The sequence below is a fragment of the Phacochoerus africanus genome, chromosome 8, assembly GCF_016906955.1.
Source record: "Phacochoerus africanus isolate WHEZ1 chromosome 8, ROS_Pafr_v1, whole genome shotgun sequence".
In the NCBI taxonomy this organism is placed as follows: Eukaryota; Metazoa; Chordata; class Mammalia; order Artiodactyla; family Suidae; genus Phacochoerus; species Phacochoerus africanus.
In genome coordinates, this window is record NC_062551.1 from 34533482 (window position 1) to 34550256 (window position 16775).

At 43.2% G+C, this 16775-nt stretch overlaps 1 protein-coding gene across 1 annotated transcript in view; it reads right to left on the reverse strand.

The window, feature by feature from the left end:
- Positions 1 to 6602: 6602 nt before the first annotated feature.
- Positions 6603 to 16775, reverse strand: part of HEATR3 (HEAT repeat containing 3) — a 48253-nt gene continuing 38080 nt past the window's right edge. The window contains exons 13-15 of the mRNA XM_047791576.1: positions 13246 to 13389; positions 11295 to 11471; positions 6603 to 6869 (exon numbers count right to left, since the gene is read on the reverse strand). Of these exons, the coding sequence (XP_047647532.1) occupies positions 6747 to 6869; positions 11295 to 11471; positions 13246 to 13389 (444 nt within the window). The 3' untranslated portion in view covers positions 6603 to 6746. The remainder of the gene's footprint in view (positions 6870 to 11294; positions 11472 to 13245; positions 13390 to 16775) is intronic.

Here is a 16775-nt window from a genome sequence, read left to right on the forward strand (position 1 = left end):
CAGGAAAGAAGCTGCCTCCATGACATCCAAGTGCAAGGTGAAGCAGCAAGTGCTGATGTAGCTGCAGCAAGTTATCCTGCAGATCCAGCTAAGGTCATTAACGAAGGTGACACCACTGAACAACAGATTCTCACTGTAGATGGAACAGCCTTCTATTGGAAGAAAATGCCATCTAGGACTTTCATAGCTAGAGATGACGTCAATGCCTGGCGTCAAGGCTTCAAAGGACAGGCCGACTCTCTCGGTAGGGGCTAATGCAGCTGGTGACTTTCAGGGGAAACCAAAGCTCATATAGCATTCCCCAAATCCCAGGGCCCTTAAGAATTATGCTAACTCTACTCTGCCTGTGCTCTATAAATGGAACAACAAAGCCTGGATGGCAGCACATCTGTTTACAACATGGTTTACCAAGTATTTTAAGCCCGCCGTTGAGACCTATTGCTCAGAAAAGTAGATTTCTTTCAAAATAGTACTGCTCCTTGACAATGCACCCGGTCATCCAAGCGCTCCAGTGGGGATGTACGGGGAGATTAATGTTGTTTTGTGCTGCGAACACAAGATGATCCTGCGGCCCATGGGCAAAAGCGTTAATTTCCACTTTCAAGTCCTATTATTTAAGAAATACATCCTGGGAGTTCCCGTCGTGGCGCAGTGGTTAACGAACCCGACTAGGAGCCATCAGGTTGCGGGTTCGGTCCCTGCCCTTGCTCAGTGGGTTAACGATCCGGCGTTGCCATGAGCTGTGGTGTAGGTTGCAGACGCGGCTCGGATCCAGCGTTGCTGTGGTTCTGGCGTAGGCTGGTGGCTACAGCTCCGATTTGAACCCTAGCCTGGGAACCTCCATATGCCGCGGGAGCGGCCCAAGAAATAGCTAAAAAGACAAAAAAATAAAATAAAATAAAATAGGAAATACATTCTGCAAGGCTGTAGCTGCCATAGATAGCAATTTCTCTGATGGATCTGGGCAAATAAACTGAAAACCTTGTGGAAAGGATTCATCACTCTGGATGCCATCAAAAACACTCATGATTCATGGGAGGTCAAAATACCATCTACAGGAGTTTGGAAGAAGTTGACTCCAACCCTCATGGCTGACTTGGAGAAGTTCAAAGCTTCCATGGAGGAAGTAACTGCAGATGTGATGGAAATAGCAAGAGAACTAGAATCAGAAGTGGAGCCGGAAGATGTGGCTGAACTGCCGCAATAAAGCTTTAATAGATGAGGAGTTGTTTCTTATGGATGAGCAAAAACTTTGATAAAGCAGCAGAGTCTGAAAGGATTAACTCCAATTTTGAAAGAAGGTCAGTGGGTAAAATGTTATCAAACAGCTTTGCATGCTACAAAGAAGTTACTCCTCAAAGGAAGAGGGATTCGGTTTCATTGGTGACTTAACAAATTGCCATAGTCACCCCAACCTTCAGCTACCATCCTGATCAATCAGTAGCCATCAAGATCAAAGCAAGACTCTCCACCAGCAAAAAAAAAAAAATTACAGCTCACTGAAGGCTCAGGTGATGGTTATCAGTTTTTAGGAACTTTTTTTTTTTTTGTCTTTTTGCCTTTTCTAGGGCTGCTCCCGCGGCATATGGGGATTCCCAGGCTAGGGGTCTAATCGGAGCTATAGCCGTCAGCCTACACCACAGTCACAGCAATTCGGGATCCAAGCCACGTCTGCAACCTACACTACAGCTCACGGCAACGCCAGATCCTTAACCCACCAAGGAAGGCCAGGGATCGAACCCGCAACCTCATGGTTCCTAGTTGGATTCTGAGCCACGATGGGAACTCCAGGAACATTTTAAGTTTCATTGAAGTATAGTTGGTTTCCAAGGATGTGATCACTTCTGCTGTACAACAAAGTGATTCAGTTACACGTGTACACACATCAATTCTCCTTCAGATTCTTTTCCCATGTAGATGATCACAGAATATTGGGTAGAGTATACAGCAGGTCGGTTTTCAGCAATATTTTATTTTACTTATTTTTGCTTTTTTTTTAGCGCCCCACCCACAACAATATGGAGGTTCCCAGGCTAGGGGTCTAATCAGAGCTACAGCTGCCGGCCTACACCATAGCCACAGCAACGCCAGATCCATGTCTGTGACCTACACCACAGCTCACGGCAACGCCGGATCCTTAAGCCAGTGAGCGAGGCCGGGGATCGAACCTGCAACCTCATGGTTCCTAGTTGGATTTGTTTCCACTGCGCCATGATGGGAACGACCTGCACATAATTTTTTTAAACATAACGCTATTGCACACTTAATAGACTACAGTGTAGTGTGAACATAACACTTACATGCACAGGGAAACCAAAACTTTTGTGACTTGCTTTATGGTGGTGTTCACTTTAAGGTGGCTATTTGGAACTGAACCGCCCATATCTCTGAGGTCTGCCTGTGCAATTAAGTATTAGTCTGCGCAATTTCAAAAGGGCAGGAGGCAGGCCTACAAGAGAACTTGCCGAACAGGACCGCTGAAGCGATAAAGACCTTTCCCTATCTTGATGAGCCAAAGGTATTTCTTTGAAAGACTAGATAAAAGCAAAAGATAAAACTGCAAATAAAGAAACCAAAGGACTAATATTTCAAAATTAAACCTATTTAGAAATAAAACGAGTTTCCAACTTAAAGACAAAACAAAGAATTAAAGCAGTGATTTTCTTTTCTTTTTTTTTTTTTTTTGCTTTTTAAGGGCTAGGGGTCGAAATCAGAGCTACAGCTGCCTGCCTACACCACAGCCACAGCAACGCAGGATCCGAGCTGTGTCTGCGACCTACACCACAGGTCACGGCAATGCCGGATCTTTAGCCCACTGAGTGAGGCGGGGATCAAACCTGCATCCTCATGGTTCCTAGGCAGATTTCGTTTCCACTGCGCCACAGCAGGAACTCCGATTTTTCTTTATTTGGGTAAATATGCCATGGCAGGCTAAATGCTTAAAAATATCTTCTAGGAGTTCCTGTCATGACTCAGTGGTTAATGAAGCCGACTAGTATCCATGAAGACATGGGTTCAATTCCCGGTCTCGCTCAGTGGGTTAAGGATCTGGCGTTGCCGTGAGCTGTGGCGTAGGTCCCTGATGTGGCTCAGATCCTGCGTTGCTTGTGGCTGTGGTGTAGGCTGGCAGCTGCAGCTCCAATTCGACCCTTAGCTTGGGAACCTCCATATGCCAAGGGTGCAGCCCTAAAAACACAAGACAAAAAATTTAAAAAAATAAAAAAATAAAAATATCTTCTACGTACAGCAGAAATGAACACAACATTGCACATCAATTCTACTTCAATAAAATAAATATATCTTCTAAAACACGGGCTCTCACATGAGACAGAATATACTTCAACCCTTAAAACGGTGTATGTTTTGGGGGGATTTTTCTAGCTCATTTACAAATAAATGTCTTTTAAAGCAGACTGTTTTTTTCCTTTAGGAAAAAACTTATAGTTTCTATTTTACTGTGCCATGAAGAATATTCATATGTTTACTGAGCTATTATGTAAATAGTTAGAGCTGTAGCGTATACTTAATCTTTTCCTATCTTTCTTGTTCCAATAGCAAAATTAAATGGTAGCAATACAAACTATTAATGCCTCAGAGCTTAAAAAACTGGGGGGATGGCACATTTCCAAAATAATAACTCATGTTCTGTGGTTCCATAGGATCGTTCTGAATTCAGCAACTGCAACAAACTTGCTTAATAAAACAGAAACTCACTAATATTTATTTGTTCAACAAATACTTATCAAGAGCGTACTATGTATTAGGACCTGCCCTAGGTATTTTGCATGATGATGACAGGTTGGAAAGTGAGGGGAAGATGACAAAACTGGAGATTTTCTTCTTGAAATTGAATACATGCCATAAATATATGAAGCAGAGAGGATTCTGAAACTTCTCTCCCTTGGAAGAGTTTTTCTCTCAAAAACACAATGAACCTTACACCTGCTAGAATGGCTATTTTCAGAGAGATAAGAGATAAATGTTAATGAGGATGTGGAGAAAAGAGAACCCTTGTGCAGTTCTCGTGGGAAAGTAAACTGGGGTAGCTGCTATGAACATAGTACGGAGGTTCCTTGAAAAAATAAATAGACCCATCATATGATCCATCAATTCCACCTCTGGTTATAGGACTTAAGGAAACAAAATCATAGTCTCAAAAAGGTATCTGTACCTCATGTTTATTGCAGAATTATTCACAGTAGCCAAGACATGGAAACAACCTAAATCTCCAGTGACGGATGATGTATTACAGATAAAGAAGAGATAGCGTAGGAAGTACCCTGGTGGCTGAGTGGGTTAAAGATCTGGCATTGTCACTGCTGTGGCTTGGGTTGCTGCTGGAGTGCTGGTTTGATCCCTGGTCCGGGATCAATGTCCGCATGCCACAGGTGTGGCCAAAAGAAAACGAAAAAGAAAAAGATAGACAGTGGAATATTCCTCAACCATAAAAAGAAGGACATCCTGCCACTTGTGACAACGTGGATAGACCCTGAGGGCATTATGCTAAGTGAAATATATCAGAGAAAAACAAATAATGTATGATCTCACGTACGTGTGGAATCTAACACAAACAAATAGCCAAACTCATATATAGAACAGATGGTTAGTTGCCAGAGGCGGGGGTGGGGGTGGAGGGCAAGTGAAATGGGTGAGGGCTGTCCAAAGGGACAAACTTGCAATTATAAAATACATTATTGGACATGCGACAGCATGCTGACGACAGCTAGGAACACTGTATTGCATATTTGAAAGTTGCTGAGAGAGTAGATTCTAAGGGTTCTTATCACCAGGGAGAAAAAAGTAACTATATGAGGTGATGGATGTTAACTAAACTAAAGAGTTAAGAACTATACTGGGTATTGGCCTTTTTAACAGGTCAAATGAGATCAATGGTGGGGAAATGTTCAAATCTCCACCAACTCCTCAGATTAGACAAATGGACAGACAAGAGACTAGTCCTGGTCTGGGGCCCTCCCTCCCTCCGACACTGATAGGACCCAAAACGCCTTCCCTTTGCTCCACCTGTCACCCTGTTACTTCGAGGACATGGACAGGAATGCTGGAGTCTTGTTTTTATTTTTACTTTCTTTCTTTTTTGGCCAACCCACTGCAGATGGAGTTCCCGGGCCAGGGATCAGATTTGAGCCAAAGCTGTGACCTAGGCTGCAGCTAGAACAAAGCCAGATACTTGACCCACTGTGCCAGGCCAGGGGATCAAACCTTAGTCTCACCACTCCAAAGACGCTGCCAATCCCATTGAGCCACAGCGGAACTCCAAGTCTTATTTTTAATATCACGTGTATATTCAAAGCAAGATCCATTAGCAAGGAGTTCCTGCCATGGCTCAGCGGTAACAAATCCGACTAGTATTCATGAGGACGAGAGTTCGATCCCTGGCCTCGCTTAGTGGGTTAAGGATATGGTGTTGCTGTGAGCTGTGGTGTAGGTCACAGACACGGCCTGGGTCCCGAGTGGCTGTGGCTGTGGTGTAGGCTGGCAGCTGCAGCCCCAATTCAACCCCTAGTCTGGGAACTTCCATACACAGCAGGTACGGCCCTACAAAAAAAAAAAAAAAAAATCCATTAGCAAGCAAACACTCAGGAATAGGGTTCTCTGAATTTTAAAAAAGATTTTTGCAATACACAGAGCTTTCAAGTAAAAAGCTATTGAAAACCATTTTATTCTAATTCTGATTTCATATCAAATTAAATCATGAGTGATGTTACAAAGCAATAACTGATCAGATCGCTTGAATGGAGGATGACAAGGACCACGTCAGCTCATTAGTCAGCAGCGTAATCTGCAAACTAATGCAACACCAATAGTGGAACATTCCCCCTTTTTTTGTTTTTTGGTTTTTTTTTTTTTGCTGCACCCGCAGCATATAGAAGTTCCCAGGCCAGGAATCAAAACTGAGTCACAGCTTCGACCTCTGCCGCAGCTGGGGCCATGCCGGATCCTTAACCCACTGCACCACAGTGGGTACTCTGGAACATTCCCCCCCCCACTTCACAAAAGGTAGGCATCATTGATACACTTCATACCAAAATAAATTCATAAAGCTTGTCTTCATATTTCAGTTAAAAATTCAAAATGATACAGGCTTCAAAGAAGACCCAAGAAACGCTTTGGATTTTTCTTCTTTTGCAAAATTCAAGGCAAACATGATTGTTTGGAAGTGTCTTCACTCCTCACGCACAACCACCTGAGACTGTGTTTCTACTCTTCCCCACTTCAGGTTTCCAGTGGTTAAAACATGCTGGAAGGGTTTTAGTGAGCACTAGAAATGCCACACAGATCCTGGAGCTTAAAAAAGAGTTGCTGACCAGTTTTAGAGTTTTTATGAACTTCAAATTAATGTACACAATACAAGCATTAAAAATAGAACTTTCAGGAGTTCCTGTTATGGCACGGCAGGTTAAGAACCCGACTAGTATTCAAGAAAACATGGGTTTGATCCCTGGCCTCATGCAGTGGGTTAAGGATCCAGCCTTGCTATGAGCTGTGGTGCAGGTCACAGATGTGGCTTGGATCCTGTGTTGCTGCAGCTGTGGTGGAGGCCAGCAGCCACAGCGCCAATTCAAACCCTAACCTGGGAACTTCCACATGCCCCAGGTGAGGCCCTAAAAAAAGGAAGAGACCAAAAAAAAAAAAGTGACTTTCAGAAATGCACACACTGAAAGGAAACCCACTAGAATTATTCATCCCTGAACACTCTGGGTTGAGGACTGGTCTCTTTCAGTGGTTCAAGTAGTCAGTCTTTTCTCAACAGTTTCTTGATAAGCAACAAATCTTCTCAAATTCATCTTCACGTTGTCAAGAACACAGAGCTGATCTGGACTGTATTTAGCTCTCCCTTCTTTCCGTATCTGCCAAAAAAGAAAAACAAACAAACAAAAAACACAAAAAAAACAAACAAATATGGTCTATGTTACTAATTCCTATAAGAAAACATTTGATTTGAGGAGTTCCCATCGTGGCGCAGTGGTTAACGAATCCGACTAGGAACCATGAGGTTGCGGGTTCGATCCCTGCCCTTGCTCAGTGGGTTAACGATCCGGCGTTGCCATGAGCTGTGGTGTAGGTTGCAGATGCTGGATCATGCAGATCCAGCAATTTCACTCTTGGGCATATATCCAGACAAAAGTTCCCTTGAAAAAGACACATGCATCCCTGTGTTCACAACAGCCAAGACATGGAAACAACCTAAATATCCACCAACAGATGACACTGGATTGAATGGATTAAGAAGATGTAGTTTATATACACAATGGAATACTACTCAGCCATAAAAAAGAACAAAATAATGCCATTTGCAGCAACATGGATGGAACTAGAGACTCTCATACTAAGTGAAGTCAGAAAGAGAAAAAAACCATATGACATCACTTATATCTGGAATCTAATATACGGCACAAATGAACCTTTCCACGGAAAAGAAAATCATGGACTTGGAGAACTGACTTTTGGTTGCCAAAAGGGAGGGGGAGGGAGTGGGATGGACTGTGAATCTGGGGTTAAAAGACGCAAACTATTGCCTTTGGAATGGATAAGCAATGAGTCCCTACTGTATAGCACTGGGAACTATATCTAGTCACTTATGATGGAGCATGATAATGTGAGGAAATAATGTATATATGTATGTATGACTGAGTCACTGTGCTGTACAGTAGAAAATTGACAGAACACTGTAAACCAGCTATAATGGGGGAAAAAAAAATACCAAAAAAAAAAAAAAACAAAACCCAAAAAAACCCAAGCAAGGGCTCAAATCAACTATAATGGAAAAAATAAAAATCATTAAAAACAAAAACAAAAGCAAAAACAAAAAACATAAGGGCCCTGTGGGCCCATCCTGAGTTTCTGATTTTCAGGTTTGAAGATGGCTTGAGAATTTCCATTTGTAACAAGTTACCAGGTGACGACACTGGTGCTGCTGATACCAGGCATTTTTGAGAATGGCTCTAGGGAAGTTTTTTAGTAAAATGCATTGTACTATGTTTAAGTGCAATTTGGGGCTAAATATATATTGAACAGGCTTTAATGCAACTGCAGCTTCATTCACAAAGAAGTATGAAAGCCACATGCTGTCACTCTGGGACAAAGAAATTTCATCAGGGCTTTAGAGCTTTGAAATAAAAAAAATCAATCAGAATAACGGACGTTCCAGAGTTCGGGGTTATGTTCCTGGTTCAGAGTTTATATAACTACTAAGCATTTGCTTCTGCAGAGCTTAATGACTCGGAACTGCATCTGCTTTCCCTACAGCTTCGGGAAAAGGGGCTATTTTCTCCTTACCATGCAGACTCCTTTTTCAGAAGTTTAAAGGGCCTGTGACCTTTAAGAACAATGTAGACACCCTTCGTGTACAGGTATGGAAATGTCTCTAGGAGACAGTGTTAATAAGGAAAAGCACATAAAGTCAAGGACTATGAGTACATCATGGTACCTTTCGGATAATAAAGGAGGAAAATACTAATTACATTTGTCTTTGCTTAGAGAAACACCATTCAATCCGGTTACCTATGAGGCAAGGAACAGGTGCTTAAAAAATAAATACCAGGGGATGGGGACAGAGTGGGGGACATGCAGTTACAGCTGACCCCTGAACAATGCAAGGGGTAGGGGCGTCACCTCCCCACCCTCTAGTCAAAAATCCAAGTATAGGGGAGTTTCTGTCGTGGCTCAGCAGTTAATGAATCCACGAGGACTCAGTTCAATCCCTGGCCTCACTCAGTGGGTTATGGATCCGGCATTGCTGTGAGCTATGGTGTAGGTCGAAGATGCGGCTTAGATCTGGTGTAGGTGGGCAGTTCTAGCTCCCATTCAATCCCTAGCCTGGGAACCTCCATATGCTGTGGGTGTGGCCCTAAAAGTGGAAGAAAAAAAAAAATCCAAGTATAAGTTTACTACTGGCCACAGATTCTACCAACTGTGGATCATGCAGTACTGTAGTATTCACCATTGAAGAAAATCCACATAGGTAATGGGATCTGGACAGTTGAAACCCATGTTGCTCAAGGATCAACCATATAAAAGAAATAGGTCCTGGGGATATAATGTATCACAAGGTGGCTGTAGCTAATAACACTGTGTTATATATTTGAAAGTTATTAAGAGAGTAGGTCTTAAAAGTTTCCATTACCAAAAAAAAAAAATTTGTAACTAAGCTCATTGCTGTAATCATTTTGCAATATATACATGTATCAAACCATTATGTTGTACACCTAAAACTAACACGATGTTATACGTCAATTAAATTTGAAACAAAACCAAACTGCAAAACCCCAGTCAAACAAAACTACAGCCTTAAACAATCATAAACAATCATAAACTGGTCAATTTTTCCCCCTGAAGACTAAAGTCACCTGGTGGTGAAGCTTAAGTCAGTAAATGTGTGTCAGACACTATCACTTCATTTTTTAGCTTTTTTTTTTTCCTTTGCTTTCTCCACAATGTCCTTTAAGTTCTTTGACTGTTATTTCTAATTACTGAAGAATTTCACATTTGGGTCCAATGGCTTTTTTAAAATACATTCTATTTTCCATCATGTTCTATCCCAGGAGATTGGATAGAGTTCCCTGTGCCGTATAGTGGGACCTCATTGCTTATCGATTCTAAATGTAATAGTGTGTATTTACTAACCCCAAACTCCCCGTCCATCCCACTCCCTCCTCCCTCCCCCTTGGAACCAAAAGTCTGTTGTGTGAGTCAGTTTCTGTTCTGTAGATAGGTCCATATTTTCGATTCCACATATAAGTATAACTACATTTTTTTTTTCTTATTTTTAGGGCCATCCCTGCAGCATATGGAAGTTCCTGGGCTAGGGGTTGAATCAGAGCTGCAGCCGCTGGCCACGGCCACAGCCACAGCCACAGAAATGGGGGGATCCAAGCCAGGTGTGTGACCTACACCACAGCTCACGGCAATACCGGAAACTTAACCCACTGAGTGAAGTCAAGGATCAAACCCTCGTCCTCATGGATGCTAGTCAGGTTCGTTACCGCTGAGCCATGAAGGGAACTCCCTCACTACATTTTTAAATCTAAGATGCTAAACCATTAAAATGTTAAAAAAAAATGGGAGTTGTTCAGTGAGTTGAGGACCTGGCATTGCCGTGAGCTGTGGTGTAGGTCACAGATGTGATGTGGATCCCAAATTGCTGTGGCTATGGGTGTGGCGTAGGCTGGTGGCTACAGCTCTGATTCAACCCCTAGCCTGGGAACCTCCATATGCAGTGGGTGCAGCCCTAAAAAGACCAAAAAAAAAAAAAAAGAAAAGAATTAAATTCTGCTTTAGAAGCTTGTTAGAGAAAAGAAACATGTACTGGGAAATGACACCAGAAAAAGCTAATCTTTCATTAATGCCTCTCTTCCCTTGATAAAGATTTAAAAGCAAAGGTTAAATCTATAATGTAAAAGCCAAAAATACAATTTGTTTTTTTTTTAAGGGCCACACTCGAGGCATACGGACGTTCCCAGGCTAGGGGTTGAAACGGAGCTGTAGCTGCTGGCCGATGCCACAGCCACAGCAATGCCACAGCCAATCTGTGCCTGCGACCCATATACCACAGCTGACAGCAACGCCTTAACCCACTGAGCAAGGCCAGGGATGGAACCTGCTTCCTCCTGGATGCTAGTCAGGTTCGGTTCCTCTGAGCCACCACGGGAACGCCCAGAAATATTTTTATTTCTCAAAATGAAATGGAGATTTAGACAAGAGGAGAATGGTAAATGTGTGGACATGGGATGCAAGGCTAGGTTTTTCAATTTTCTGGTTGCTTTCTCCCAACGGCCAAAACAGATTTTCAAAATTATTTTTTTGATTCAAAGTCAGCTTTGATGCTTCTGATGAAACCAGCCATTCACCCATCAATCAACAAAAAAAGAGCAAATGAAAGTAGTTCCCATTCTCTATTACGGACCGGCCTGGAGCCTGCCCTTCTTTCAGAGCACCAAAGAGAAATCTTCCTAACAATGAAATTGGTACATAAAGCTTTACATGATATAAAATAAATTGAATGTGACTATGAAAGTGCTTTGCAGGTTGGGCTGTAGCGCTTACACGCAGCATGACTAAACCACCGCAGAAAGGGGAACCTGTCGACACCGTTTTGGCTCAAGTCACAGTGATTCGACAGAAACGACGACGGAACGCTGACTCAGCCCACAGGCATGGACCCGGAACGGAGGCTGGAGTGTGATTAGAATCACTGGGGTTGCATGGAGGGAAGCACACACACCCTCCTCCCACAGAAGGCTGAGGCTCAGCCTTTCTCCACAAAACCTACCCACCTTCATCTTGAAGACCGGCTGGAAGTCTTTCAGAGCAGCTAACAATCTAATTTGAACAGAGGCCCTTTCAGCTTCTTTACCATCTGCAAAGACATCGAAGAGGGCATCCAAAGCCTCTCCTGCTACGACGAGGGAGGGATCCTTGGTGGCAACCTCCAGCAGAAAGCACCCGATGGTCTGGAGACAACAAAACAGAGGTACTCCGACATTCCAAGTCAGCATCCAAGAAATAAGTACTAGCTCCAAATGTGGCAACAACTCAGGCATAGTGTTTTATATAAAACTGCTAGGGAAAAATTCAAACTTTTAAAAGATGCAAGACTTAACACATATTTATAAAAATACCGAGTATAAGCAAGACGAATTTAAAATCTTAGAGTTCATATTCCGACATAAAATGAATTAAGATCCATAAATGATATATGAGAGACTGATATTGGAAATGATTAAAATTTCCCTCTATCTCCATCAACAAGGCTTTTCTTTTCTTTCTTTCTTCTTTTGCTTTTTAGAGCTGCACCTGTGGCATATGGGGTCAAACTGGAGCTGCAGCTACTGGCCTACACAATGGCTCACCACAATGCCAGATCCTTAACCCACTGAGTGAGGCCAGGATCGAACCCATATCCTCATGGACACTAGTCAGGTGTTTAACCCGATGAGCCACAACAGGAACTCCCAAGATGTGTATTTTCACCATAGATTCTTTCCTAATTTCCTATATGTTTTGCTATGTGTATGTATCATTTTTTTCAAAATAAATTTCTTAAAAACATCAGTCACATTGTTATCTTCTTAGCAAGAAGTACTTTAATCAGTTTATTATCCATTAATCAGTAATCCACACTTGAGCAATTATTATTAGCACAATGAAGGGTAATTTTACTCTTACTGTCCTGTGAGTTTCTCTGCTGCATCCCTAGCAGAGGCATTTCTGAGCAACTGTGCTGAGCTGAAGCGCTGGAAGCAAACATGCTGAGTGAGTTCCTAGTGTGTTGGCATCACCAGAGTTGCTGCTTACAGTTTACGGGGTGGTCTTAGGACCAACTGTCTGGTGCTATGCAGAATGCATTTCAGCCTGGGGTGTTGAGAAAACTGGCTGGACTGTTCCTTCATCAGTAGGAGAGTATAACAGACACACAGTTTACACCACAGCAAAGGCAGAGGCATCATTTTTTTTTTTTTTTCTTTTTTCAGGCTAGGGGGTCAAATTGGAGTTACAGCTGCAGGCCTATGCCACAGCCACAGCAATGAGGGATCTGAGCTGCTTCTGCGACCTACACCACAGCTCATGGCAATGCTGAATTACTGATCCACCGAGCAAAGCCAGGAATCAAGTCCACCACCTCATGGTCACTAGTCGGATTCGTTTCCACTGTGCCACAATAGGAACTTCGAGGCAGAGGCATCTTTAACAATTCTGAACCTTTATCTCTAACTGAAGATCAATTTATTTTTGAAAAAGTATCTCCAGGGAGTTCCTGCTGTGGCTCAGTGTTAAGGCACCTGACTGCTATCCATGACGATTTGGGTTCAATCCCCAGCCTTGTTCAGTGGGTTAAGGATTCAGCATTGCGGTGAATTGCAGTGTAGGTCGCAGACACAGCCTGGATCCAGCATTGCTGTGGCGGTGGCGTAGGCTGGATTGGACCCCTAGCACGGGAACTTCCATATGCTGTGGGCATAGCCCTTAAAAAAAAAAAAAGTATCTCCAGGATAAAGTTAAATGGCAAAACTCCACTTGACTTTTCAAACAATTATCTGACCCATGGAGTTAGATCAAGCCAAAGGGAAAACTTTAATAACATGCCTGAGTAAGCACATTCTGATATGATTTCTTCTCATAAAGTTCACAGAGGTTTTTAAAAATCCCAGACCTGGATTTCTATATAGTTACCCTACTTCCATTTCTAGTGATTTAACAGTTCGGGGTAGACGCATGTTGTCTTACCTTCAGAGTGTCCAGTGTGCCATCTTCTTTGGCGAGGACGCTGCCGGTGATTCCCAAAATACTGACCATGTTTACTCGAACCCCTACATTGCTGCTCTGGATGCCCGCGGTGCAGAGCATCATCAGCTGGTCAGGAGTCATGCACTGTTGGAAGAGAAGCGGGGTGGTATCGAGAGTGTGAGGCTCAACCAATTCCAAGAGCATGTGCTCAGGACTGACCGGAGTCCCTTTACAGGCAAATCTACCAGTGACACAAACACTCAGAGAAGTTCTAATCACTCCCCAGCACAGCTGGAAATTCTGAACTCGGACGAGGGCCTTGACATGAGGTGTCGTGTCGTCGTCACCACATTATCCATCACAGCTGAAAGCCTGCAAGAAGGCCTTTGGTTCCTAGTGATCTTACTGAAAACTTTCATTCAGAAGCACACATAACAAAGAGATTCTAATGTCTTTCTTTCTTTCTCTTTTGCTTTTTAGGGCCACACCTGCAGCATAGGGAAGTTCCCAGGTTAGGGGCTGAATTGAAGCCACAGCTGCCGGCCACAGCCACAGCCACAGCCATTTGGGATCTGAGCCACATCTGCGACCTACACCACAGCTCACAAAAACACCGAATCCTTAACCCACTGAGCGAGGCCAGGGATCGAACCCGCACCCTCATGGATACTAGCCAGGTTCCTAATCCTCTGCAACACAACTGGAACTCCCTCTGATTTCTTTAATAACACTGACCATAAAAAATACTTTAAGAATGTACAAAGAACCAGGCAGTGTGAATAAAAATGGGCTGACTCCATTATAAGAACTTACTCTGAAATGTGTGTGTTATGGTAAATGACTGAAGACTGTAAAACCCATTAAAGTTGAGAGGGCTTCCACCGTGGGGCGATAATTTTCATTTCAAGCTGATGTGAACACACAACGTGGATGCAGGTATCATGAGAGAGTGTGGATGTCACTTTTCATTTCATAGAAATTGAGGGTCAAAAGTTGTGTTCTTGAAAAACATTCTCAAGTGTACAAAGAAAAAAAAATGAAAGTAAAGAGTATATATACATCAGAGGCCAAGAGCACAGACTCTATTTAACAGTGAGACGCCAGAGACTTCCCATTAAACCTACAGCAGGACCAAGTCTGTGCAGCACTGCTGCAGAGGTGCGGCCGTGGGATGACTCAGGGAGGGAGAAAGACAAGCCTCAGGAGGAAAGGAAGCCTAGTTCCTGGGGAGAGCATCCGTGTGCATTCTGAAATCACCTAGAATCATGACAGACTGGTGAAGAGTAATGGAGCTGGACAGTAGGAATCTTCAAGGAATGAGAAGCGCCCCTGGGAATGGTGAGTGACTATCACCAAGCAAGGGTGTGGCTGGTGTCTGTCTGGTGACACGTTACTCAAAACTGGAGGGTTTTAGGGGAGTTCCAGTTGTGGCTCAACCCAACTGGTGTCCATGAGGATGTGGGTTTGATCCCTGGCCTCACTCAGTGGGTTAAGGATCTGGCATAGCCACAAGCTGCAGTGTAGGTCACAGACGAGGCTCGGATCCTGCGTTGCTGTAGCTTCAGTGTAGGCTGGCAGCTACAGCTCCGATTCGTCCCCTAGCCTTGGGACTTTCATATGTTGTAGGTGTAAAAAGAAAAAAAAAAAAACTGGAGGATTTTAGAAAGGAAGGAGTGAGGACGGTTTAGACCTGTGGTTCTCAAACTTCAGTGAGCACGACAATCACGTGGAGAGCCTGTTAAAATGCAGACATCGCTGGGCCCCTCCCCAGAGTTTCTGCTTCAAGGACCACAGGCAAAGTCCTAGGATTTGTACTTTTATACAAAAGAGGGAAAAGACCATTGACCCGATATGGCAAAAGATAGGAAAAGTGAAAGAAACAGAAATGCAAAGGCCCTTAAGACACATGAAAAGATATGGACTTCCTGATAATAAGGGGCATGCACACTAAAAGTGAGGTATAATTTCTCACCCATTCAATCAGTAACAATCCAACATTCTAACAAGACAGTCTTCTTTTTCTTTTTTTTTTTTTTGGCTTTTTAGGGCCACACCCGCAGTGCATGGAAGTTCCCAGGCTAGGGGTTGAAAATTCGGAGCTACAGATGCTGGTCTACACCACAGCCACAGCCACACAGAATCCAAGCCTCGACTGTGACCTACAGCACAGCTCATGGCAACACCGGATCCTTAACCCACTGAGTGAAGCCAGGGATCAAATTGGCATCTTCAAGGATCCTAGCTGGGTTCATTAACTGCTGAGCCACAAAGGGAACTCCCTGACAACATGCTCTTTCGGTGAGGCTGCGGCAGAACAGACATCCTCAAACACTGCGGGTGGAGATTCAAAGTGGCTCAGACTCAAAGGAGGGGGCGAGAGCAATACCTAGCAAAGCTGTGAATCCACCTGTTCACTGAGCCGGCAAGCCCACTTTCAGGAATCGGTCCCAAGGAGGCAATGGCAAAAATGTGAAAGAACTTCTGGAAAAAGGCTATTCGCTGCAGTTCTATTTGTTACAGCAAAAAGCTGGAAACAGCTAGGATATCCATCAAAGCAGACAGGTTGAATAAATATAGACTATGTACTCAATGGAGGGATATGAAGCTGTAAAAAGAAATGAGAAGCATGTTTATATACTATGATGATTAATAAGGGAGAAAAGCAAAGTGCACAAGCACTACTTTTAAGGAAAGGAGTGAAATACAAACACACAGATATTTTGCCTAGATTTTCAAAAAAGACAACTGAATGATAAAGAAAAAATCAAAAAGGAGGATTACCAATGGCACAGAGGAAAGAATAGGGGCAAAGGGACAGACACTAGATCTTTCCCTCTCCATATATATATATATATATATACATATATAAAATTTTTGTTTTTGTAAAATATACATAAATCCTACCATTTGAACCTTTTTTTTTTTTTCTTTTTTGGCAGACCTGTGGCATATGGAGCTCCCAGGCTAGGTATCAGAGCCAAGCCGCGGTTGCAACCTACACTGCAGCTTCATCTATGCCAGCACCTTTAACCCACTGTGCCAGGCCAGGGATTGAATCTGTTTTGCTATAACAAATAGAACTGCTGATCCCTTTTTATGCCACAGTTTTTAAAAAATTCCCTTTTTTTTTTGCTTTTTGTCTTTTTAGGGCTGCACCTGTAGCATACGAAGGTTCCCAGGGGAGGGGTCCAACTGGAGCCATAGCTGCCAGCCTACACCACGGCCACCGTCACGCCAGATCCAAGCCGCCTCTGCAATATATACCACAGCTCACAACAACACTGGATCCTTAACCCACTGAGCGAGGCCAGGGATCGAACCCACCACCTCATGGTTCCTAGTCGGATTCTGCTGCACCACAATGGGAACTCCAAAAACTCCATTTTTTAACCATTTTTAAAGTACAGTTCAAAAAAATAAAACACAAGAAAAAAATAGTTCAGTGGCGGTAAGTACATCCCCACTGTTGCACAACCAATATTACCAGCATCCATCTCCAGAACTTTTTCATCACCCCATACTGTACCCAT